We start from the raw sequence: 23,765 nt of genomic DNA, 5'->3' as shown, positions 1-23,765 counted from the left end.
GTGACCCCTTCTGATTGGTTGGTGCTGAGGCAACAGAGCAGTGCTCCAAGAATCTTGTGTTCAGTCTGAAGTTACCATCTTCCACCTGGATGGGGGCTCAAAGACATTGTTATGCATATTTCTTTGAGTAGGAACCAGGACTCTGTCTGGAGGCTGTACCAACCTTTGATAGTTTCTGTTTTTGTATCCTCTCCCTTCCCTGATTAGCAATTGTTTGAATCCGTGCTTTGGAATTTAGGGAAGGCCAAGGAGGCTGAACAAAGTCTATATCCTACAGATAAGAAATGGAGAACACAGAGCAGATCTGTACTCCAGAGCCCCACAGAGTCTCGCTCAGTTTTAATTTTAGGGAACTAGGCAACAATGACTATGATAACTTCCTGTCAAAATGGGGCATAGGACTGCCCCAGCTTGGAGCAATACAAGCTCTAATCTGGAAGTACACCCATAGCATCACCTAGTTATTTTCCAGGATATCTGAACTGTAGCTACTGTATTTTGACTTTTAATTGTAAACTATTTTTTAATAGCCAAAGCAGATTTTACCGTTAATGACGTCAGTGTTTCGCTAGATAAGAGAAGATGCAAGAATTGGGACTCATAAAATCTTCTGAAAAGATCTAACTATCTGACGGCCTGTTCTGCCAGTTTTTCCCAGAGCACAGAATGCCTCATTCCTGATTTTCACCCTGAACTCCTTTCAGGGGCGTTGAAAGTCAGCAGTTGCAGCGGCCATGATTTAATCTTTGTAGATGCGGATGGCGAGTGTCAGTCTTCAGTTGGCAGAGCCCCTTTTGCTCATAAACTTGACCATGATTATGAGGGGGGCACTTCATGACCATTTTATCCCGTGGTGCTGAGAGTGTCCATTCTCAGGTAAACAGGCCACTCAATGTGCTGTTACTGGATTAGGCCATAAAACAGTATCCAAAATTCTCTGGACCACCTGTCTTATTAGCTTCTTGGTCCAGGAAAATATTCTCTCTTGTTGCTTCTTGCCATATCTAGAGTTACACTATTACCATCATCGATCTCATATGGGACTATATATTATTCTATTAGAGGCCTCACACACACATTTGACAGTGTAAGAAACAGCAATTTTGTAAGACAGGGGAAATACAAATAACATAGCCAGCAATATTAGTAAAGTCACAAGTAAGACTTATGTTAAGAACTTCCGTTAGATGTAGCCCAGTATATCTTCAGGTCATCTGACTTAGTCTGTCCTGTAGAATCTTTATCTTCCAGGGTAATTATATATTGGCACCGTCTATAAGGCACATAGCCCAGTTTTCTAGTGTCACTAGACTGATTATCTTTAGAGCCTGTCCTGGCTTCAGTTTGGTCCTAACAGCTGTTTGTAGATCTATGCTGTTCTTGTACTTTTATTTATCCCATAGTACAGGTGTCTTGTACTTAAAGTTTTTGTTACTAACCACAGACCAGTGCTTGTCTCACATGCCCCCTGTGCTGACATCACGAGAGAGCGCTGGCCGTTGTTCAGAGCAGCGGACCTTCTGCTGCGGCCCCTTGTTTGTGTCTGGACATCCAGCCTGTGTCCCCACCGCGCGGCCTCTCTGAGCTAGCCCCAGCGGTCGGCTTCCTGCCGACCAGGCCTGCTGACCTTCCGTGTCTCTGCTTTCCAGGCCAAGAACAAGGAGACGGGTGCCTTGGCCGCGGCCAAGGTAATCGAGACCAACAGCGAGGAGGAGCTGGAAGATTACATCGTGGAGATCGAGATCCTGGCCACCTGCGACCACCCCTACATCGTGAAGCTCCTGGGCGCCTACTACTATGACGGGAAGCTGTGGGTAAGGGTGCCTCGGGCCCGAGGCGATGCCACCGGGCCCTGCGCGGTTCTGAGGGCCGCGGCTCTTTCTCCGCTGCTGCTTTGCGGGCACAGTGAAGTGTGCTCCCCTTTCTGCAGAGCCTCTCCACTGCGGGGCCGAGTGTAGTGCTACGGAGCAGAAAGGAATTCAGAAGCTCTACTGCCTGGCCTCAAACCACAGCTGTGCTTGGATACCTGTAGGCAAGTTATTAACTTCTCCTTGCCTCAGTTTCCCCAGCTGTAAGATGGGGATGATGCCAGTACCTAGCGCACTGAGTTGTTTTGGAGATGATATGAGCTAACTGATGCTTGGAAGAATAGCTGGCCCATGTCGGAGTTCGCTGAGTGTGAGCTTTTTAGTTTTTGTTCTGGTGGCATTGTCTCTGCCACTGGCAGCTGCTCCAGGGCGCTTCCTTTCAGTGGCAGCACTCAAGGGGCCCCGTATAGCCTCCACTCTCTGGCTGCGCCCTCGTATTTTGAGATGCACAGTGCAGGTGCGTCAAAGCCCCACCTTCCCGGCTCAGCATCCCCCTTGGAGGAGTTCCGGGCTGCCCTGGTTTTCAGAACCTGCCCTGCGAATGGCTCCCCCATTGACATTCTTCTAGCCTCTCAGTTTATAAAACCCAGATGTCCTAGAAGGTACGTGTTTCCATACTCCCATTTTCAGCCAGTATTGTGCCCATCAAACATCATATTTATGTCTCCCAAACTCAGCCGAACATTTGTAACGAAATGATGTGCAGGTAATCTCATGAATTAATAGATGCAACTGGAAAACTGTCAGACTCACTGGTAGATGGCTTGCAAAGGGAGCAAGTGTCAGAGGGGCTGGGCCTTTGGGAGTGAACCAGATCTGCGTGAGCAGTCCAGGCTCATGGCAGCACAGTTACTGGTTGTCAGCAATGATTTGGAGGTCAGGAGGGGATTTTTTTTTTTTTTTCTGGTTGCACAGCTTGTGGGATCTTACTTCCCCAATCAAGCATGAAACCTGGGCCAATGGCAGTGACAATACTGAGTCTTAACCACTGGACCACCAGGGAATTCCCAGGAGGGAATGCTTTAAGCATTGGACCTCCTATCATGATAGTTTATCATGTATAGGGAGAGTGTCATGTGTGTTAGACACATTTTAGGAAATTATTGGGCAGTCTGAGTTGCTATGTCATGCTTTATAGTTTTTCCCATTTGAAGTAATGAGAAATAGACACCAAGTTGAGTCTTGGAGTCAGAATGCCTGCTTTTTAGGAACAGAGCTACTGATGCTTAGTGGGGAAATCTGTGTTTCATTTGAGAAAGGGATCCTGTTATTTAAGAAAACCAAAGGAGTGGTTTAGAAACCACTGTCAAAGTTCATCCCTCTCATTTCAGAGAAATGAGGAAAGCCAGTGTCCGAGGGGGATGAGAAACTTGGCCGTCTACCCTGCCCATACCTTTGTCCACTAAACCTGGTTGCCCGCCAGCGGAGGCCAGCTTCTCTGCTTCTCTGAGCATCTCCTCGGGGAGTCTTCTAGTTATCACTGGGGGCAATAAAACCACCATCACCTGCCTATCAGCTGAAGACTTCAAAGCCCTTCCTCATTCACTGCCTCTCCTTGGAAGGTGATCCAGGCAGGGAGACTGGTTACCCTTTTCCAAAGAGGAGGCAACAGAGACACAGAGAGGGCAGGCGCCTTGCTCATGGCCACACAGCTGACACTGATGCATTTCTTCTGTCTTGATTCACGGAGCTGCTTTTTAGAAAGTTTTTATTTTTTTAAGAAATTAAAATTTTAAATACATGGCTATCAGAAAAATAAGAGTATACAGAAAAGCAAAAGAGTAATGTCACCTGAATCTTTATACCAAAGATAATCATTTTTAATAATATAATAAATTTTTCTAGACTTTTTCTATATCTACACAGAGGTTTTTTTTTTTAAAAGATGAACTTATATCAGACTTGCTACTTCATTCTTCCTCTTTTTGTTTAAGATATATCAAGAGTGACTTTTCATATTTTAGGGAAACACCTGCATCTTTGTCTTTTCTTTTTCTATAGAATTCCATCTTCTGACTACTAAGCAGTTAGGCTGTTGATTTTGTTTTTTATTGCTGTTATAAACAACTCTGTGATGGACATCTTTGAATTTTTATGTTCTTGCTTGAGAATCTCTTTAGGAGAATTTTTAAGATTTTTAAATCTATCACCATACTGGCCTCACAGAATCAATTTTGATATCATATAATTGAGTTTTTCTATCTCACCACCTACCCACAACACACACACCCATCCATCTCTCCATCCAGCTCTCCATCCAGTCAGCCATCATTGGATTGCTAATGACGTACGTACTGAGGAAAACATCTTTTATACATCTGTTCCCATTATTGTTTGTGGCTGTTTACCAAGTTCATTACTTTTCCAAGGCCAGAGATAATGCCAACGACAGCTAATATTTATTGAAGGCTTACTGTGTGCTGGGCCTTTTGCTTTGCATTTTACTCACATTATGTCATTTAATCATATTCTTTGAGGCTGTTGCTTTATTTTCATCTTATAGATGAAAGTGAGAAAGAAAGATGCTAAGTCAGTCTCCCGCCTCCCCTGCTAGGCCACGCAGCTGGAAAGTGGCCGAGTTAGAAAACCAATGGAGGAAAAGGACAGTTTGTAACTGGACAGTGACTGCGGTGGAGTTGGTCAAATAGATACATCAGAATTTTCTGTCCCAAGGTCGTCACTTCAGGCTGGTACTTTCTTATCCAGGGCTACTGCTGTGGCCAAAATCATTTTTTGCCCGCCTCTTCTGTAGCTGCGCCTACACCCTACATTTGTTTCTTTGTAGGCCTTTAGAGGTGTTATCTCTCATTTTTGATTTGGGTTTTAGACATTGTGAAATCATGGAAGGTGGCTGGAACTGGGGGGATCGAGAAGATTTCAAGCAGTGTCGGCCTGGGCCGAGGAGTGGAGGTGGGAGAGCTGCGACCTGCTGGGATCCTGGGAATGCTAGGATTGGTGGGTCTACCAGCATGTCGTACAAAATGAGGGCAGTCGTTGGAGGCAGGGTCCTGGAGGGCCTTGAATGCCAAGGTGACGGTTTACACTTGGTCTTTTAGATCAGCGGTTCTCAAAGTACAGCCTTTCAGACCAGTAGTAGCAGCAGCACCACGGACCTTGTTAGAAATGCTGAATATTAGGTCCCAGCTCAGAGCTGCTGAATCAGAAACTCTGGGAAGGGGCCCTGCTGTCTGTTTAAGGAGCCTTCTAGGTGACTCTGATGCTTGTTGAAGTTTGAGAACTATTGCTGAAGGCAATAGGGACCCAGTGGCAGTCTCATGGGGGAGAGACACACATTTAGAAAGAAATCAGGTTTGAGGGGGCAAGAGTGAGAACACCCAGGCTGACCAGGAAATGGTCAGAATGGACGAGGCCAGAAGTCCAAGGATGTGAGATGGGGGCACCATTGGTCAGAAAAACGTTTAGAGGAAGGAACCTTTGAACTGGATCTTAAAGAATGCGTAGGAGTTCTCCAAGGGGTAAGAGAGGGAAGGGCAGTCTGAAGGGCAGCATGGGTGGAAGTATGGAAGAGAGGAGTCTCATTCTCAAATACTAGGTTAAAGGTGCACCAGCTTTATGGTGTTTCCTTCTGTGGGGTGACTGTGGGCCCCATCCTGTGTCCAGGCTCGGGTGCTCTCTGTGGCTCCAGGAGCCAGCTTTTCTGTGTGGGTGTCTTTGACGAAATCAGCCTTGACCTGGGGTCTGCTTTCAGGGGCTGGGCTTTAGGATGAGAAACTGACCACTGCCCTGGCATCCTGGGTGTCTTGCCCAGCCATGGCAGTCGGGACGGAATTTTCCCCGGTGGGGTGGAGGCCACTCACCAAACCACCCCACCTGCAATCTAACAAGACTGACTCATTTTCTTCTAGAGTTTTTAATCTTCTCATGGTTTCTGATGACCGCTTCTGCTTTTGAATACAAATGGTGCAAGTGATATTCTAAACTAGCGCTATCCAATAGAAATATAATGTGAGCCATATGTATAATTTAAAAATTTCTAATTACTACATTAAAGCAAAAATAAACTAATGAAATTAATTAAAGTAATAGAATTTATTTAACCTAGTATATAAAACATTATCATTCTGACATGTAGTCAATAAAAAAAATACTGATGAGGTATTTTAGTTGTTTTCCATTTTAAGTTTTCAAATCTAGTATGTGCTGCACACTTACAGCGCATCTCAGTTTAGGAGCTGAAGTTTCATCAGAAATGTTTCCTCTGTATTTAGATATCATGAAATTTCTGGATGAAAAAGCAGATTCATGTCCTCAGGTTGTTACAGTGTTCTTAAATGTATCCCAATAGTAGAGTCAAATATCAGGTTTTAAATTTAACTTAATTAAAAGGGAATAGACTGATCGTACAGTTCTATGCTAGCCACGTTTTGGGTGCTGAAGAGCCACGTGTGGTTCTGTGTGGCTCAGCAGCCACATAGGGGTTATTGCCTTAGACAGTGTAGACCACGCGGCTCTGGATGTATACCCAGGCCTCGAAGACAGGCGAGTGCGGGGAACCCTGGGCTGATCTCATGAATTTCCTTTGGTTTATAACTGCCCCTCCCTGGTTCCCACCCCTTGCCATGACCAGATTTTGATGTCTGGGAAAGCCTTTCAAGGGTTGGGTCTCTTCCTACAGGGGAGTGAGAATGGTATGGTGGTACGTGTTTGACAGTCAGCTCTCTGGGAAGAACAGCCCTAGTTGATAGCATCTGCCAGTGTCTGTGGTGTAAATATTCCCACCATGGTCAATTTCAAGCTAAAACAAAATGTCACTTACAGAGCTGCAGGACCACTCCATGATGAAGTTATTTCTGCCATACAGATATGATAGATGTCAACAGCCTCAAGAGTAGAGAGAACAGTAGAAAGTGCTAAAATAATTAGAGAGTTGAGGCGTTTTGAGTGTTTATCACCTTTGTTGTCTTTAATACAGTTTTTAAAATAATAAGGTTACATAACTTAATTTTAAACATAGGTTATGTTACTAGGTTACAAAAATTCCTGAAAATTTAGCGCAGTGCTCACAAGCCAGTGGAAGCTGGCTCTGGCACACCCCTAGATTCAGATGAGTGTTGCGTTGACTAAGCCACGGACTGCTACAGCTGGTGTCACGCAGCCAACGTCTCATTTGAAAAATGAGACAACTGCGCACCAGAGAGGGTCTTAGTTAGTTCACTCGCTCAGTCATGTCTGACCCTTTGCGACCCTACAGACTGCAGCACGCCAGGCTTCCCTGTCCATCAGCAACTCCCAGAGTTTACTCAAACTCATGTCCATTGAGTTGGTGATGCCATCCAACCATCTCATCCTCTCATCCCCTTCTCATCCCACCTTCAGTCTTTCCCAGCATCACCGTCTTTTCCAGTGAGTCAGTTCTTCAAATCAGGTGGCCAAAGTTGGAATTTCAGCTAAAGTCACACAATGAATTAGTTACAAGGCCAGACATACAGACATCAGATACTGTGGATGAGAGACCCTGCTCATGTCACAGTGCCCTTTGAAAAGCCCTTCCACAGCTCTCCAGAATATATTCCAAGCCCATTACCTGGAACGTAGGCTGATTATAGTCTGTCTGCCAGCATCTTCCCAGGCCTCCCTCTGCAGCTGTTCAGGCTGCTTGTAGGTGGCACCTCCAGGTCTTTGCATCTAGTGCCTTCCTCCAGGCAGCCCTCCGCAGTGCCATCTGCAGAGTCAGCGGGACCTCTCCTTCCACACTGAGGCCTTTTAGGCTCTCCCAGGCCCCTCTCGGTGGAGCGCACCTCCTCTTCCTCCTCTGTGCTCCTCTGCGGTTGCTCATCCTCCTGTCGCGTTTCAGTGCTGATGCCAGTGCTGGTATCCCCCTCCTCTGGTAGGCAGGACCCTGGCTTCATGCTCCTGCAGTGCTGACCCAGAGCAGAGGCAGGAGTGGAGGTCCTGGGGCGCCCCTCCCCTTGGGGCACCGGCCCCAGGGACAGTGAAGGCAGTGGAGTCCCTGCAACCCACAGAGCGTAGCCTCGGGGCGGTGTTGCCCTTGTTTTTGGCTGAAACAATTCTCTAGCTTTCAGTCGCTTGCAGGGTGGAAGCTTTTCCTGTGCAGAATCTGGCCAGGAAGTGAAGGTGGCTGCGAAGTCCTGCGTGGCAAGCTGTGATGATTCTGAAAGCTCCTGATTGGTTTCTGAGCCCGGGTTGCCCTCAGCCTTTCTACAGGACAGCAAACCTGCTGTCGTGATCTTACTGTTCACCATGGGACTCTGGCTCTTGTCTCTAGAAGCTTGGGTCATCTTGGAGGAATTAAGCCTGCAGCCCTGTCAGATCACAGAGTTCTCCATTTATTCGTGTGGACAAGTGTCTGTTGAATTTCTTCCTTGTGCCCAGTCCTGATCCCGCCCGGAGGATACGGAAATGATCAAGACCAGCCAGATCCCTGGCCTCGCTGGGCTCAGAGTCCAGAGGTAGAAGCAGACAGTATGGAAGCAGATAAAGAAATAAGCGAGAGGACTTCAGCAAGTGAGAAGCGTGTGAAAGAAAAAGAGACTGGGAAATGTGATGGAAGTTCTTGGTGGGAGGGGGGCAGGCAGGTCAGGGGCAGATGCTTCAAATAGGATAGATAAGGAAGGCCTTTCTCGCGAGGTGACCTTTCAGCTGAGGCCCCAAAGACAGGCTGCAGGGCAGACCTGCAGAAATTTAGAGAGCAGAAATTTCCAGGAAGAGAGAATAGGAAGTATTCTCGGAGGCCCTGAGACAGGACCCAGTGGAGCCTGTAAAGGACCAGACAAAAGTTGTGGCTGGAAGATGGCAGAGGAGGAGAGGCAGAGACCCACGTGAGAGGAGACCAGATTCTCTCTGGCCCTGAGCACGTTGCTGAGCATCTGCTGTGTGCCAGGCCCTGTTCTGCGGGCTGGGGATTCAGTGGTGAACAAGAGATACAGTTCTTGTGCTCAAGGAGCTTACAGTCTGGTGAGGAAGTCAGCCAATTAGCGCATAAACACATAATTCAGGTAACCATAAGGACCATGATGGATATGACATCAGAGGTGTGACTTCAAACAGGGCAAGCCGCCTTTCGTGCATGGGCAGCGGGAGGCCTGTCCGAGAAGGACCCAGCTGAGGGAGGATCCAGGGGTCAGCAAGGGCCCCCGAGGTGTGAGAGTGTGCTTATCACGTTCAGAGGGGCCGAGGGGCCAGTGTGCCTGGGTTGGGGTGGGGTGCTAGGAGATGACAGGCAGGTAGGGGTTGTGGTCTTGTTGTGGGTGGCGGGAGGCCTCGGTGGGGCGGCGGTTTCAGGCAGGCCAGGTCCGCCCTCTTCCTCAGCCATTAGTGGGATTAACTAGTCTGAGTCTTCACTGGCTGAGTCTTCTGCGTGTGTCGCGTGCACTGCCCTCTTCCCCGCCCTGCGGTGGAGGAAGTGGGGACCAGTCCTGGCTCATAGCACCAGCTGAGATCTTAGCTGGCCGCTGAGTCCTGGCTCTCTACCGCTGAAATGGAAATGATGATAACAACCTCGCCCGTTGTAAGGATTACGTGAGGTGTGCAGGTTGGGCACGGGCAGCAGAGTCTGGCCCAGCGTGGGTGCTTGGTTAATGCCAGTGACTGCCTCTCCCCTCCTCTCACAGTTCTTCCTTTCCGTTCCCACTGTGTCCTCATACTGGGTTTCCGGAAGCCTCTTCTCTTCTGCCTTTTCTTCCTTTTACTCTGAACCTTGCGGAGGCTTTGCTGTGATCACGCCACTGGCCAACAGGATGAAAAGTGATGTCAGGGTGGGTGATGAAGTCTGCGCAGGGTGAGGAATGGCCTTTTGTGTACCCACAGCAGGGCTGGCCTCCACTCCTGCAGACCTGGCACAGGTCAAGTTCAGAAGCCCCTCTGCCCTCAAGTTTTGTCTGGGCAGAAAGTTTTGCACAAGTTTATCAGCCCAGGAATCTCCTTGCTGACCACCAAACAAAGCACTCTTACTTAGCATGGAAGGCCTCCACAGTCAGGGAGCCTTCCTGGATTTCCCCACCCCACCTCCCCCAGGGATGGCCTTGTCATTCTCAGACTTACAGAGCTGTAGTAACACTCTTGGTAGGGCTGCCTCTCCTAAACCTCATTCATTGTGCTACCTCTGGGATAGTTAGTATTTGTTTAAGGTGACTCACTTTGTAGAAGTTAAATATATTTATTGAAAAAGAAACTTTCATCTCACTACCCTAAATGGAAAACTAGGGCCCTCTTGCCATAAATAGAAATAAAGGAAAATAAACCAGTTTGCTCCATTCTGGCCCAATCCCTTTGCCTGCCAAAGCCCTCCACCCTGGGCCTGCACTCCACGTTAGAAGGGATGCTGTCACCGTGGGCCTCCTCGGTGCCCGGCTGCGACTGGGCTCAGAAGGGAGGGTGAGCAGGGGAGGGACTCCTCTCCCCCAGGGCTGTGCGGTGCCCCAGTCTCAGGACCTCCTCTTGGGGACACGCCCCAGGCCAGGGCACTGTTTTGGCCAGTGCCTTTGGGCTTGCCAAGCCCGAGAGGCCAGAGGTTGGGGTGGTCCTCTTAGGACTGGCGTGGCCCAGCTTGTCCAGAAACACTTGCGGGACAGAGACTGGGTGTGGACCCACCTCTCCCTGGAGGCCACCACCTGGGGGCCAGTGGTCTTGCTCCCCAGCTCATGTCTCAACTTGCATCGTCCCCACCTGCACTTTCCAGGCATCTTTAGCTGTAGAGCCCTCTGTTGAAATCTCATGGAGCCACAGAGAAAGCAGCAGCTGCCCCAAGCTGGAGGGGCAAGCTTCCCACCACTCCCGTCTGGGGAACACTCCCATGTTCCCCAGAGGAACTCCCAGGCCTTCTGGACTCTGGTCTGCGTCAGGGTTTGGGTCATTTTCTGTGTAGGGGGAGTGGCCCTATATGGTAGGGTGCTTAGCTCTGTCTCTGCCTCTGTCCCTGGTGGCTCAGATGGTAAAGAGTCTGCCTGCAGCGCTGGAGACCTGGGTTAGATCCCTGGGTCAGGAAGATCCCCTGGAGAAGGGAATGGCTACCCACTCCAGTATCCTTGCCTGGAGAATCCCATGGACGGAGGAGCCTGGCGGGTTACAGTCCATGGGGTCATAACAGTCGGACATGACTGGGCACACGTGCATGGCCTCGGTGTTGCCAGATGTCCCCTGGGGACCAAATCGCCCTCGGTCGAGGCCCGTGCCTCTCCCACTCACAGCCTCTTGTGTTGGGAGGAGCCAGTCAGGCCGTGAGCTCGGTCACAGACTGAGGATGCCGGGCTAGGGCAGACCCACGCAGATTTTGTTTTGCACACGAGATGGTTGTAGGAATTTGCTGCTAGCATTTTGTTGGCCTTTGGACATTTTTTTTTTAGAACAACCAGCAGATGTGGCAGCAGTTGCCTGGGGCTGGGCAGCAGTGGCCCTTCAGGTGGAGATTTGCTCTCTAATTAGCCTCAGACCTCACTACTCCCTAATGTCCCCCAATACTGAGCCTGAGGGCTGTTTGTCACTGGCACACACCACTGGTTTTCTTTCTTTTTTTAAAAAAGTGATCAAACTGCAGTTGATTTACAATGTTGTGTTAATTTCTTCTGTACCGAATGACTCGGTAATATATATGTGCAGTCTTCCTCATACGCTTTTCCATCATGGTTTCGTGTAGGGTATTGATTGACTAACAGTTCCCTGTGCTATCCGGCAGGGCCTTGTTGTTTGTGTCCATCCTGTATGTAATAGTTCACATCTGCTAATTCCAAACCCCCAATCCTTCCTTCCCCAGGCCCCCTCCACCTTGGCAACTGTAAGTCTGTTCCCTGTATCTGTCACTGTTTTTCTCAAAGTAGAAGTGAGAGGATCTATTTCTCATCCTATGTCTCTATCAAATGAGGAAAGTACAGATAACTAAGAGGACTGTGTTTTCCCAGAAAATTGTGCAAGATGACTGTTTTTTCATAGAGTCAGGGCTGCTTTGCCCGTAACTGAGCTTCCCAGATCTGGTGGCATTTAAACCAGGGCTCCTGGTGTAAGGAATCCAAAAATAGGCCTGTGAGGCATATGTGACCTTCCTGTGCGTGTACACCGAGTTGTGTGTGCCTGTGAGTCTGAAGAAGTGACTGCAGGCTTTCCAGAATGTGGCCGCTTGTCTGAAAGTGAGCCTCCTCCCGAGAGGAAGTGCAGGCCCGGGTCACAGAGCAGGGTGTGGGTGGGAGGGGCCCGCTGTCCACACATGTTCGTGTGACCTCGTGTCACCGGCCAGGGTCTCTGTGGCTTGTCGCCTTGGGCTCCGAGGCTAGCCGTTGGTCACCCGCAGAGATTGCATATCTGGCCTTAAAATAATACAAGAACTGTAAAGAGAATGTGGCGCGAGAAAGTCACCAGCAGCGCGGCATGCATGGAGAGAGCCGCTCAGCGCAGTCGAAGGGCGCCGGGCTGCAGTCGCACCGGAGGTCGCGGGTCTGGGACCAGCCCTCTGTGACCCTCGGAGGCACCGTCCCTTTCCTGCCCCGCTCCTTCCTGGCCTGCAGCGCCCAGGGCGCGGAAGGGGTGATCTCAAGGAGGTCTTTTGGCCCGAGCCGGCTCATTTTGCCCTTGCCCTCTGAAGTCTGAGCTCCATGTTTGTGGTCAGCTTGGTGCCCTGTGGTGGCCCTTCTTGGCAGAATTGTGGGCAGCACCTCTTCCCATGGGATCCTGGTGCTCCTGACGTTCCCTGGCGCTTGCCGACCTCTGCGCCCTTCTGCATTAGGCCTGTAGGGGCGTCCACTTCGGGGACACACGTAATCGCAATGGCATTCCATAAAGCACTGTCCATGGGGACTCAGAGTTGGACACCACCGAGCGGCTAAGCACAGAGCACTTGAGAGCCTGTGCAGCTCAAGCCACCGGGCAAGCGTGTTCTCACTCCTAACCACTTCTGCTGCCCAGACAGGGTGCTGTGCAGCCCAGGCAGCGGAGGCAAGAGGCAGGGGGTGGAGGTGAGAGGGAGGGATCAGCAAAGGAGCACAGAGAGCGGGCCTTTGCTGGACACTTCCTCTGTGCGCTGGGCCTTGTTGTGATTAACTTGCCAAATCCTCACATTTCTATGGGATTGAGATGTTGTCAACCCATTTTATGGGTGTGAAGACTGAGGGTGAGAGAGAGAGAGAGAGAGAGAGAGATTGGCTCAGGGCTCCCAGCCAGATTCCAACCCAGATCAGCCAGATTCCCACTGCTCCGGTGCCCCCGCACCCCGGGTACCAGCCCTGGGAACCACTGGGAACTGTTCAGAGGACACAGCCTGGGCCGCCCTCCTGCACTTGAGGAGCCGTTATCTTGCAGAGCATGTTTTGGCAGTGTCTGGTGGGGAGGGGCCTGTGGCTCTGGAGTCCCTCCAGCTTCTACCTTGGGTCCAGTGGACCCCCAGCCCTGAGCAGGTAGAACCGAGTAGCTGTGGACGGCAAGGCTGGAGTAACATGGGGCTCTGTCTGGAATCCTGCTGTGGCGGTGGCTGGGCTGGGGTCTCTGGGTCACATTCATAGGCACAAGGCGACTCTTGTGGTCCAGGGACCTGCCTGCCACGTTCCCAAGCACTTAGTTCACCCCCTGAGCCCATCAGCCAGCTGTCATGCCCTCTGGGGCACTCCTGTGTGCCCCTCCCACCCCCTCACTGCTCACTGCTCCTCCCCAGCTTCACACACACCCTCCCTGCCTTCGGTCCATCAAGCAATGGCTTTGGAGTCAGCCAGATGTGGGCTGGAGTCTGGCTGCCTGTGTGCTGTTGTGTGACCCCAGGTATATCTCTGAGCCTCAGTTTCCCCATCTGGACATTAAGGGTGATGACATTGATCTCGAAGCCGTTGGCTTCGCTAGAAACCTAGTGTGTCCCAGCTGGCAAGACAGTAGGAGCCCCATGCCAGGCACCCAGCAGACAGGTCATGTCTGTTGTTCAAAGTCTAGATGGCAGTTAAATGTGCAAACCTGGCCCACAGGCTGTACCGAAGACAGGCTTCCTCTAGAGTTCTGCAGAAGTGTGACCCTTCGTAAGCTGGTGTTTCTCGTGTGAGAATCCAAGTGTCTGGCTTGACTGGAACATTTGGCAGCTCCAGCCACAGGGGCGTATACTCCCGATGGCATCTATGAGCTGGGCTGAGCGCGGTCGCCCATAGACGACCACCTGCTGCCCATCTGCCGCCACCTCCGCCCAGGCGGCCTCGCTGCCTTTAACCCAGCCTGGCCCAGATGCGAGTGGGTAACTGCAGGCCTGCCTGGGAGGTGGGGAAGCAGAGGGATGAGCCGAAGGCTCACAGGCAGTCTTACGTCTTCCTTGGGTCCCGGGGGCTGCTGCTTCCTTCCTGGCTGTGCCCGCACGGGTCTCGGTCTCCGGAGCCCTTAGATTTGGGTCCTCACTGATGGGCCCTTCAGTGCTTGCTGCCATGGCAGAGCCTCTGCGTCCCCGTCGCAGTAGCTCCTGCCTGTGTCTGGCATTCTGCATCCATGCTCTCGGGTGGCCGGGCCCCGCCTCCCCGGAGCAGGCGGGGCAGCCACTGTCCACTCATTCTCTCGTCCAGGCACCGACTCACTCGTGCACTGGTTTGTTCACCAGCAAATGTTTCCAGACTATCAGCTGCCGGACTATCCAGGAAGCTTTAAGGGCACAGACGCAAAGCTCTGCCCTTCAGGAGTCCACAGGAGCCCACTGTCTATGGGGCAGTGGGGTGGGAGCGAGGAGGCAGACAAAGAATGAAACTGTAGAGCGTGTAGCCGGATAGATGCTCGGACTTGCCCGGGGCACCCAGGGTCGTTGCTTTGCTCTCTGCTGCTCTCAGACTGTTCCTTCAACTTTTCTGGGGCAGCTGCTCCTGGTGCTGGGGCCTTGTCTGTGAGAGTGTGGTGGTCATGTCAGCTTCCCACGTGCGTCCAGCCTCCGGTGTTACTGGTTGGAGCACACTCGCTGAGTGCCAGGTCTTGGGCTTTCCCCAAGTCTTCCCATTTGTTCACTCCCCAGGTGGCAGATTCTATAGTTGCAACTGAGGGTCAGAGCTCTACGCTTACTTGTTCCAAGGTCATTCCTTGTTCAAGGTTAGTTAGTGTCAGGGCCGGAATTAGAACCCAGGTATGCCTGGGAACCATGGCCGGAAGAGCCTGGCGGGCTAGGAATGGGGTCACAGGGTCGGACATGACCGAGTGACTGAGCATGCGTGTCTGACTCCAGGGTGGAAACCCTGGGCTTACCTATTTACTCAGGTTTTCGTTCCTTGGAGATGATCCGGGGGTTGCCCTGGGGATGTGATAGAACACGGACGCCCACCCTGTGCTGTCTCCCTGGCTGTGAGCAGCTCAGCCCCGTCTCTGCCGCCATGCCCACCTCACCACCCTGCTCCCCTTGGTTTCAGTTCTGCTTGCCCCTCGAGGACTGTCTCACATGCCACAAACCCTGAATGATTTTAGTTGAAGAATGTGCGTCCTACCAGGCAGGCAGGCCTCCCAGCGGTGTGTCTGTGCTTCCTGTGGCCCTAATTTCCTGGTCGTGTGGGCTGTGAGTCCGTCTTCTGAGGAGCACGGCCCTGGACCACCCCTCTCTTTGGCGGCAGCAGCCCTGCCACCCCTGGTTTTGGGGAATGATGGCTGGACAGACAGATGGCCAAGAGATCAAAAATATCTGTGCAGACAGAGATCTGTCCGTGTCTCCCCTGGGGGCTGAAAATCCAGTTCGTGTCTGCCTGGAGTCTGGTCCCAGCCCTGATTTCCGGTGTGATGAGTGGCCATGGGGACAGTCATCCCCGTGTCGATGGTGACTGGCGTCTGTTGTGCTCTGCAGGGTGGCAGGCCTGGTGCTTGTTGTTCTTCGATGTGCTAGCCCATTTACTCTCCCACGCCTCCCACGGTGAGAACGTGTTATCCCCATTTACAGTGAGCACATACTATTAGAGGCTCAGAGAGGTGAAGCATGTTGCCTGAAGACACACAGTGGCAGCGTTTGGACTTAAGCTCAGAGGAACGCTGACCCTGAAGTCAGTGCTCCTGACTTCTGGGCCAGACAATGCCAGAAGTTAGGCATCCCCAGCTGGAATCACCTCAGTTCCATCCCAGGGGTGCCCCGGGACTGGGGCCAGCACATTTGGCGCTGCCTCGGTTATCTTGACTAGTAATTACCTCCCCTGCCCGGGGGGTGTGCCAGATGTGCTGGACAGGCTTAGGGGTTCCCCCTTGCAACTCCAAGGTCATCCCCTGTGTGCTTCCTTCTTGCCCGGGGGCACTCAGTTGCCAGTCTCGAGGGGAACTCGAATTCCTTCCCCGAGTCTCTGTGAATGTGGTGGGTGGGGCTGGGGGCAGAAGAGCAAGGCCCGGCGTTCCCGGGAGGCCTCGTGGGTGTGGGCTGCCCCTCTCAATGGCCGCATTGTCTGGCCTGGAGCTCAGAGGTGTGGAGGTCCTGGACTCCACCTCCAGGGACCAGCTGCTGAGAAGCTGGAGACATTTTTGGGTTCACTTTTGTGTTTTGGGGACCTTCTTTCTACAGGTCTCTGTCAAGTAAACAGAAGCCTCTGTCTTCTGTGCTGGTAGGGTGTCCCTGTGCCTCTCAGGGCAGGGAGACCTGGGAAAGAAGGGGTGAAGAGGCAGCACCCACCCCTGTTCCCCAAGAAGAAGCAAGTCTCGAGAGGGGAACGGGCTTGCCTTTGGCTGCACATTTCGGCTCCCTTTGGACCTTGGGAGTCGGACAGACCTGGGTTTCTACCCTCGTTCTGTGGACTCAGGAGGTTGGTGGCTTTAGGGAGGCTCTTTCCCCACCAACCTCAGTTTCTGCATCTGTGAAACAGAGAGAAACACAATTGCTTACAGGAGGAAGCAAAGGAATGCTTGTAGAATGCTCAGCACAGTGCCCGGTATGACTTAGGCGCTCAATAATGGCAGTCATTATCTCTGGTCTCTTGGGCGGCAGCAGAGGGAGGGACTGGCTTCCTTTCTTTGCAGAATCAGCTATGTGAGTCATCTTTCTGGCAGTTTTGCTGATTTCTGGGCATCTGAAGGCCACTGAAATGTTTCATTCATATTTCTTCGTTCTCATAAATTCATTCAGCAAACACTGTTCACGAATCAGGTCCAGGCTCTTGTAATTTATGATATGAATGAACTTTTATAAGTATTAAATATGACATTTAATGATTAAGTGATGTCCCTCACCTTGGACCCTCAGATGTCAATGTTGCAAATGACCTTTCAGCTGTTAGAGGCTTCAGTTTCCAGGTGGGGAAACTAAGGCTCAGAGCAGGAAAGGGGTTTGGACAGCACAGTCACAGGACAGGGGAAGGTCTGGGACTGTGTCCAGACCTACGCAAGAGGTGTGCTCAGTCGTGTCTGACTCTTTGTGACCCCATGGACTGTAGCCCACCAGGATCCTCTGTCCGTAGAACTCTCCAGGCAAGAAGAGTAGAGAGAGTTGCCCTTTAGTTGTATCTGCATTTAGTTGCAGGAGTGTTGCCGACATTTAGTCATTGAGCATCTCTGTACCCAGAACTCCTGCTGGCCTTGGGGAGGGCCAGGTAAAGGAGCAGACCCAGGCCTCGAGCACCGTGCAGTCTCCAGGGTATGGCTTGAGCATGCCTCAGCTGTCTCTTGAGGATGGTCAGGCTTGGTCCTGCTGCCTGCGGGCTGTACATGTTGGTGATGTCTGAAACCCCGTGGGTGGTTCAAGCCTGCTCTTATCTGGGCTGTGACATCTTGGCTCCTTTATCTCTGGGTGAGCAAGCTCACTTGGTATGTGTGAGCTGACCCCTGGGGCCCAGCGAGTGCTGGAGCAGGGAGACAGAGGCGCCTTTTCCCCCACCGCCGGGAGGCTATGTCTCAAGCTGTTCTGGCTTCCTTCCTAAGGCACAGGGATGGGGGCGTGGGGTCACTAGGTCTCTCCATGGTGGTGAGTGCAGTTGACTTGGCAGCCAGAGAGGCCCCAGTTCAGGTCCTGGCTCTGGTAACTATTTCTGTGACTTTAATTTCTCTGAGCCTCAGTTTCCTCATATGTAAAATGGGAATAAAGCATCACAAGATACTGATAATAACAGGTAGCATTTATCAAGCATTTACTTACTGTGTGCCAGGTAATGTTCTGAGAGCCAGGCACCTGTTACCTTAGCCCTGTTCCCTTTAATCCTCACGATAGATCCTGTGAGGCGGAGGCATTCTTCAGAATACCCACTTCAAATGGTAAGGTAATTTATGCAAAGCACTTGGCATAGGGCCGGGCACAAAATAAGACTCTCAGTTCCTATTAGCTGTCGTGGATGGGGAAACTGAGGCCAACCTGTGTTAATTGATCAGGCAACCGCTTACGTCCTGAGGAAGTCGAGGGCATGGAGTGAAACTATGACGGCGGGGGACAGTGCACTCGGTGGGGGGTTGGGGGACGGTGGGTTCTGTGTGCACGTTACTTGCTGGGGCAGAAATCAGCTCGGCGCAGGACTTTGGTGCCAGTGTTTCATTCTGAAGGGTTGATCAGGTGGAGGAGAGAGATTTTAAACTCTGCTCTGTCAGTCCTAACGATTACTGAGCTGATTCTCTATTTGCAACAGCTCCAAGGAAGATTTTTATAGTCACCGGTCCCAGGGCAACTCTGAGAGGACACTGCCCACGTGGGGAGAGAGTACCTGCACAGGTGCAGGGCCAAGTTCCTGTGGCTGAGATAGTGCAGGAATAGAGCAGGTGCCTCGTCAGTCCACGAATGGACGAGTGCACGCATGATCGGGGAGGTGAGCTGGCCCTCCAGGATCCTGTAGCAAGGCCGGGACCCTTAAGCTGCTCCATGACAGCTGCGCAATCTAAACTGATAGGGGATCAAGGTGAACACAGGTTTCCAGTTTCTTTTGGGCGCCAAGCAGTCGCAAGCCAGTGACCGCAGGCTGTCTCCCATTGGGCGTCCTCTGAGTGTGTTTATGGGCTGAGGTCTCCAGGGACACAAAGAGCTCGTGAGTGCTGACTAGGGAGACCAGCTGTGCCGAGGTTACTCACCTGACAAGAGGGCCCAGGAAAAGCAAACGCCTCCTGCTCTGGAGTGTGCTCCCCGTATTTAGGCTCAGGCAGACCTGTCTTCCTCACGCAAGGCAGCTAGCGTGAGCAGCCTGGGATCAGATCCCAGCTCGGCCTGTACCTGCTGTGGGTCTCGAGACTGGGTGGGAGGGCAATTCCAGCCTGGCCGGTGGGGTTAAATCCTTATAAAGAAGATATGTTCTGGTGCCATGAGGGATGGCTGTGACATGTTAAGTGTCCTGCAAATGATTGGGGAAGAACTCTAGCCCAGGGACAGACTATGAGCTCATAAATCAGAGCACCTGGGTTCAAATCCTGGCCTCATCTCCTATTAGCTGGGGACCTTGATAAATGACTGAAACACTCTCTGCCTCCGTTTTCTCATCTGGAATAGGGGTGTTAAGGAGCCACCCGTGGGTCACATCTGGCCTGCCACCTTCTTGCACACCCTGAAGTCCCATCACTGTGGCCCATGGAATTTGCTGGCACACAGCCACATTCATTTGATAAGGTCTCGTCCACCAGTGCTTTCAGGCTGAAGCATCAGAGGCAAAGCCCTGCAGAGCCAGAATTATTTACTGTCTGGTTCTTTATGGAAAGGTTTCCCTGATGGCTCAGTGGTGAAGAGTCCTCCTGTAGTACAGGAGATGAGGGTTCAGTTCCTGGATTGGGAAGACCCTGTAGAGAAGGAAATGGCAATCTACTCCAGTATTCTTGCTGGGAAAATCCCATGGAAGGGGAGTCTGGTAAGCTACAGTCCATGGAGTTGCAAAGAGTCAGACATGACTGAGTGACTGAGCATGCGTGCTCTTTACAGATAAACTTTGGAGATCCTTGACGTAGAAAATGGAGATGATAACAGTACTCACCTTAAAGAAATGTGTGAGGATTAAATGAGCGACTGCATAGATGTCCTTGGACAGGGCTTCGCATATGGTGTCCGCACTTTTCTAGCTGGAAAGCGTTTAGGCCGTATTGTGAGGCCCACAGCCTGCCACCCTGGGAGCCTGCCCCCAGCCTCTGGCAGCTACTCATCCTTCTCTCTCTGTTGCTGTTCAGTCGCTCAGTCACGTCTGACTTTTTGTGTCTGGATGGACCGCAGCACACCAGGCTTCCCTGTCCTTCACCACCTCCTGGAGCTGCTCAGACTCATGTCCGTTGAGTTGTGATGCCATCCAGCCATCGTGTCCTCTGTCATCCCCCTCGCCTCCTGCTTTCTGTCTTTCCCAGAATCAGGGTCTTTTCTAATGGGTCGCATCTTTATATCAGGTGGCCAAAGTATTGGAGCTTCGGCTTCAGCATCACTTCTTCCAGTGAATATTGAGGGTTGATTTCCTTTAGGATTAACTGGTTAGATCTTCTGTCTACCATGGATTTGCCTATTCTGGACATTTCATAGAAATGGAATCACATATGTGTGGCCTTTTGTGGCTGATGTTTTTTTCACTTAGCACGATATTTTCAAGGTTCATTCATATGTGTCAACACGCCATTCCTTTTTAACGACTGGATAATATTCCATTGTATGGAGGTGCCACATTTTGTTTCTCTGTTCATCCCTTGATGTGTTCTTGGGTTGTTTCCAGCTTTTAACTATGGTGAATAATGCTGCTTTGGTATACAAGCATCTGTTTGATACTCTGCTTTTCATTTCTTCGGGTATATACTCAGAAGTGGAGAGCCAGTTCATAGGGCAATTCCAGTTTTGATTCTGTTTCTAATTTTTAAGATTTTAGTTTTAAATTTTTGAGGAACTGCCTTGATGTCTTCTGCAGTGGCCACAGCATTTTGCATTCCCACCAGCAACACACGTGTTCCCGTGTCTGTACGTCCTTGCTTGTTTTCTTTTTTTTTTTTTTTTAATAGCCAGTCCGATGGGTGAAAAGTGATATCTGATTGTGGCTTTTTAAAACCTATTTATTTTTAATTGGAAGATAACTGCTTTGCAGTGTTGTATCGGTTTCTGTCGTACATCAACATGAATCAGCCATTAGTATGCATTTGTCCCCTCCCCCTTGAACCTCCTCCCTCTCACTTCCCACCCCATCCCGCCCCTCGAGGTCTAAATTGTGGTTTTGGTTTGCATTTCTCTAATTACTAATGCTTAGCATATTTTCATGTGTTTATTGGCTATTTGTATATCTGTACGTGTCTATTCAAGATTGAGTGGTAAAAGTATATTTTTTAATATATTCGTGATGTTAGTCGCTTATCAGATATATGATTTGTAAGTATCCTATATACTTACATTCTGTGGGTTGCTTTTTCACCATGTTGATAGTGTTTTTTTGATGTCCAAAGGTTATTATATTTGATAAAGTACAGTTTTTTTTCTGTTGTTGTTGCCAGTGCTTTCGGTGTCAAAACCAAGAAATCATAGCTAAATTCAATGTCATGACTTTTCCCTCATTTTTTTTTCTTCTAAGAGTTTGTAGTTTTAGCTCTTCCATTTATGTCTTTGATCCATTTTTAGTAAATTTTGGTATATGATGTAAGGGACCATCTTCATTCTCTTGCATGTTGGTAATTCCGTTTTCCCAACAAAATTGGTTGAAAAGACTATTCTTTTCCACCGAATGCTCTTGGCCCCTTTGTTAAAAATTATTTGTCTATATATGTAAGGGTTTATTTCTGGGATGTCCTTCCGTTGGTCTATGTGTCTGTCTTTATGCTGTTTTGATTACTGTAGTTTGTAGTAAGTTTTGAAATCAAGAGGTATGAGACTTTCAATTTTCTTTGAACAGTTTTTTCCAACTGTCCCTTCTCAGGGTTCTTTTGGTGCTTGGGGTCCCTTGATATTCCATATGAATTTTAGTATGAATTTTTTCAGTTTCTATAAAAGATGCCATGGGCATTTGGTAGGCATTGCGTTGAATCTGTAGATTGTGTTGGGTAGTATTGACGTCTTAACAAAGCCTTTCAGTCATGCATAGAGGATGTCTTTCCATTTCTTTGTATCATCTTTAATGCTTTTCAGCCACGTTTTGCCCTTTTCAGTGTACAGATCTTCCACCTCCTTGGTTTAATCTTATTCCCTCTTTCTAGACAGTCCTAAGTATTTTCTTCTTCTTGATGCTATTATAAATGGAATTGTTTCCTTAATTTTCTTTTACTGGATTTTTCATTGTTAGTGTCTAGAAAGAAGCCCAGCGTGTTTTTCTTGTTGTTTTTTGACTGCACTGCAGCATATTAGGGAGAAGACAGTGGCAACCCACTCCAGTACTCTTGCCTGGAAAATCCCACGGACGGAGGAACCTGGGTGTCTGCAGTCCCATGGGGTTGCACAGAGTCAGACACGACTGAAGTGACTTAGCAGCAGCAATAGCATATTAAAAGGATTATATACCATGACCAGTGAAATTTATTCTTGGAAGCAAGGATGGTTTACTATATGAAAATCAATGAATACAACAAACTGCCTTGGGAGAATAAAGGTGGGAGAACACACGATCATTTGAGCTAATGAAGAAAAAGTATTTGACAAAATTCAGCACTTCCATGAGAAAAACATTTAACAAACCAATAGAAGAAAAGTATCTAAACATAATAAAGGTCACATATGAACAACTCACAGTGAACATACTCAGTGGGGAGAGACTAAACACTCTTAAGACCAGAGACGAGGCAAAGATGCCTACCTTCATCACTTCTATTCAGCATAGTATTGGGAGCACTAGCTAGCACAATGAGTCAGGAAAAAAGAAAGACATGCAAATTGCAAGAAGTAAAATTAGTTCTGTTTGCAGATGACAAGCTCTTATATATAGAAAACCCTAAAGAGGCTGTTCTGGGCATGGTCCTGCTGGGACTTTCATTGTGGACAGGCACAGCCCCATCCCTTTGCAGATGAACAGATGCATCTGTAGCCATGGGTGATTTTAGGCCAGTACGTTTCATTAAGAGTACTTCTAATATGAAATTTTATAACATAGTAGTTGAATAAAATGTAGAAAATAGACCAAGAATAGACCAAGATGGGGAAACAGTGTCAGACTTTATTTTGGGGGGCTCCAAAATCACTGCAGATGGTGATTGCAGCCATGAAATTAAAAGATGCTTACTCCTTGGAAGGAAAGTTATGGCCAACCTAAAAAGCAGAGACATTACTTTGCCGACAAAGGTCCGTCTAGTCAAGGCTATGGTTTTTCCAGTGGTCATGTATGGATGTGAGAATTGGACGATAAAGAAAGCTGAGTGCTGAAGAATTGATGCTTTTGAACTGTGGTGTTGGAGAAGACTCTTGAGAGTCCCTTGGACTGCAAGGAGATCCAACCAGTCCATCCTAAAGGAGATTAGTCCTGGGTGTTCATTGAAAGGACTGATGTTGAAGCTGAAACTCCCAATAGTTTGGCCACCTGATGTGAAGAGCTGACTCATTTGAAAAGACCCTGATGCTGGGAAAGATTGAGGGCAGGAGGAGAAGGGGACAACAGAGGATGAGATGGTTGGACATGAGCTTGGGTAAACTTCAGGGGTTGGTGATGGACAGGGAGGCCTGGTATGCTGTGGTTCGTGGGGTCACAAAGAGTTGGACATGACTGAGCAAGTGAACTGAACTGAAACCTTTTGTGGGTATTGATGTAATTTTTCCATTCTCTTTTCTAAACAGGCTATTTAGTAATATCCTAAGGCATTCAGACGATTGTTTTCTTTTTATTTATTGTTATTATTACATTTATTGAGATAATCATTTTATTAATTAAACCTCATGTATTTCTATAAAAGTGCTAAGAAATTCATATTATAAGCTCCCTGTGACTGAGAGCTGAAATGTTAAGTGTTAAGACCCATGTAATGGAACCCAGTGTGAACCATGTCATGAAAGAGACATTATTTTTCTCTTTTACGTCATATAAAAGGCACCAAGACATGAAACTTTTTAAACTAAAAGGACTGAAAAAAGCCACTTTCAAAAAAAAAAAGGAGAAGAAGAAAAGCCAAACTGTATTTTGCCAC

The 23,765-nt window shown here is 49.4% G+C and overlaps 1 protein-coding gene across 1 annotated transcript in view; it reads left to right on the top strand.

The window, feature by feature from the left end:
- The window catches only part of STK10 (serine/threonine kinase 10), a 130,051-nt gene that overhangs the window by 29,063 nt on the left and 77,223 nt on the right, over positions 1–23,765 (top strand). Inside the window, exon 2 of the mRNA XM_015101234.3 lies at positions 1,650–1,814. Coding sequence (XP_014956720.3) covers positions 1,650–1,814 — 165 coding nt within the window. The remainder of the gene's footprint in view (positions 1–1,649; positions 1,815–23,765) is intronic.

The sequence above is a fragment of the Ovis aries genome, chromosome 16, assembly GCF_016772045.2.
Source record: "Ovis aries strain OAR_USU_Benz2616 breed Rambouillet chromosome 16, ARS-UI_Ramb_v3.0, whole genome shotgun sequence".
NCBI lineage: Eukaryota > Metazoa > Chordata > Mammalia > Artiodactyla > Bovidae > Ovis > Ovis aries.
The sequence above is the reverse complement of the archived record's forward strand: the minus strand, read 5'-3'. Positions and strand labels throughout refer to the sequence as shown.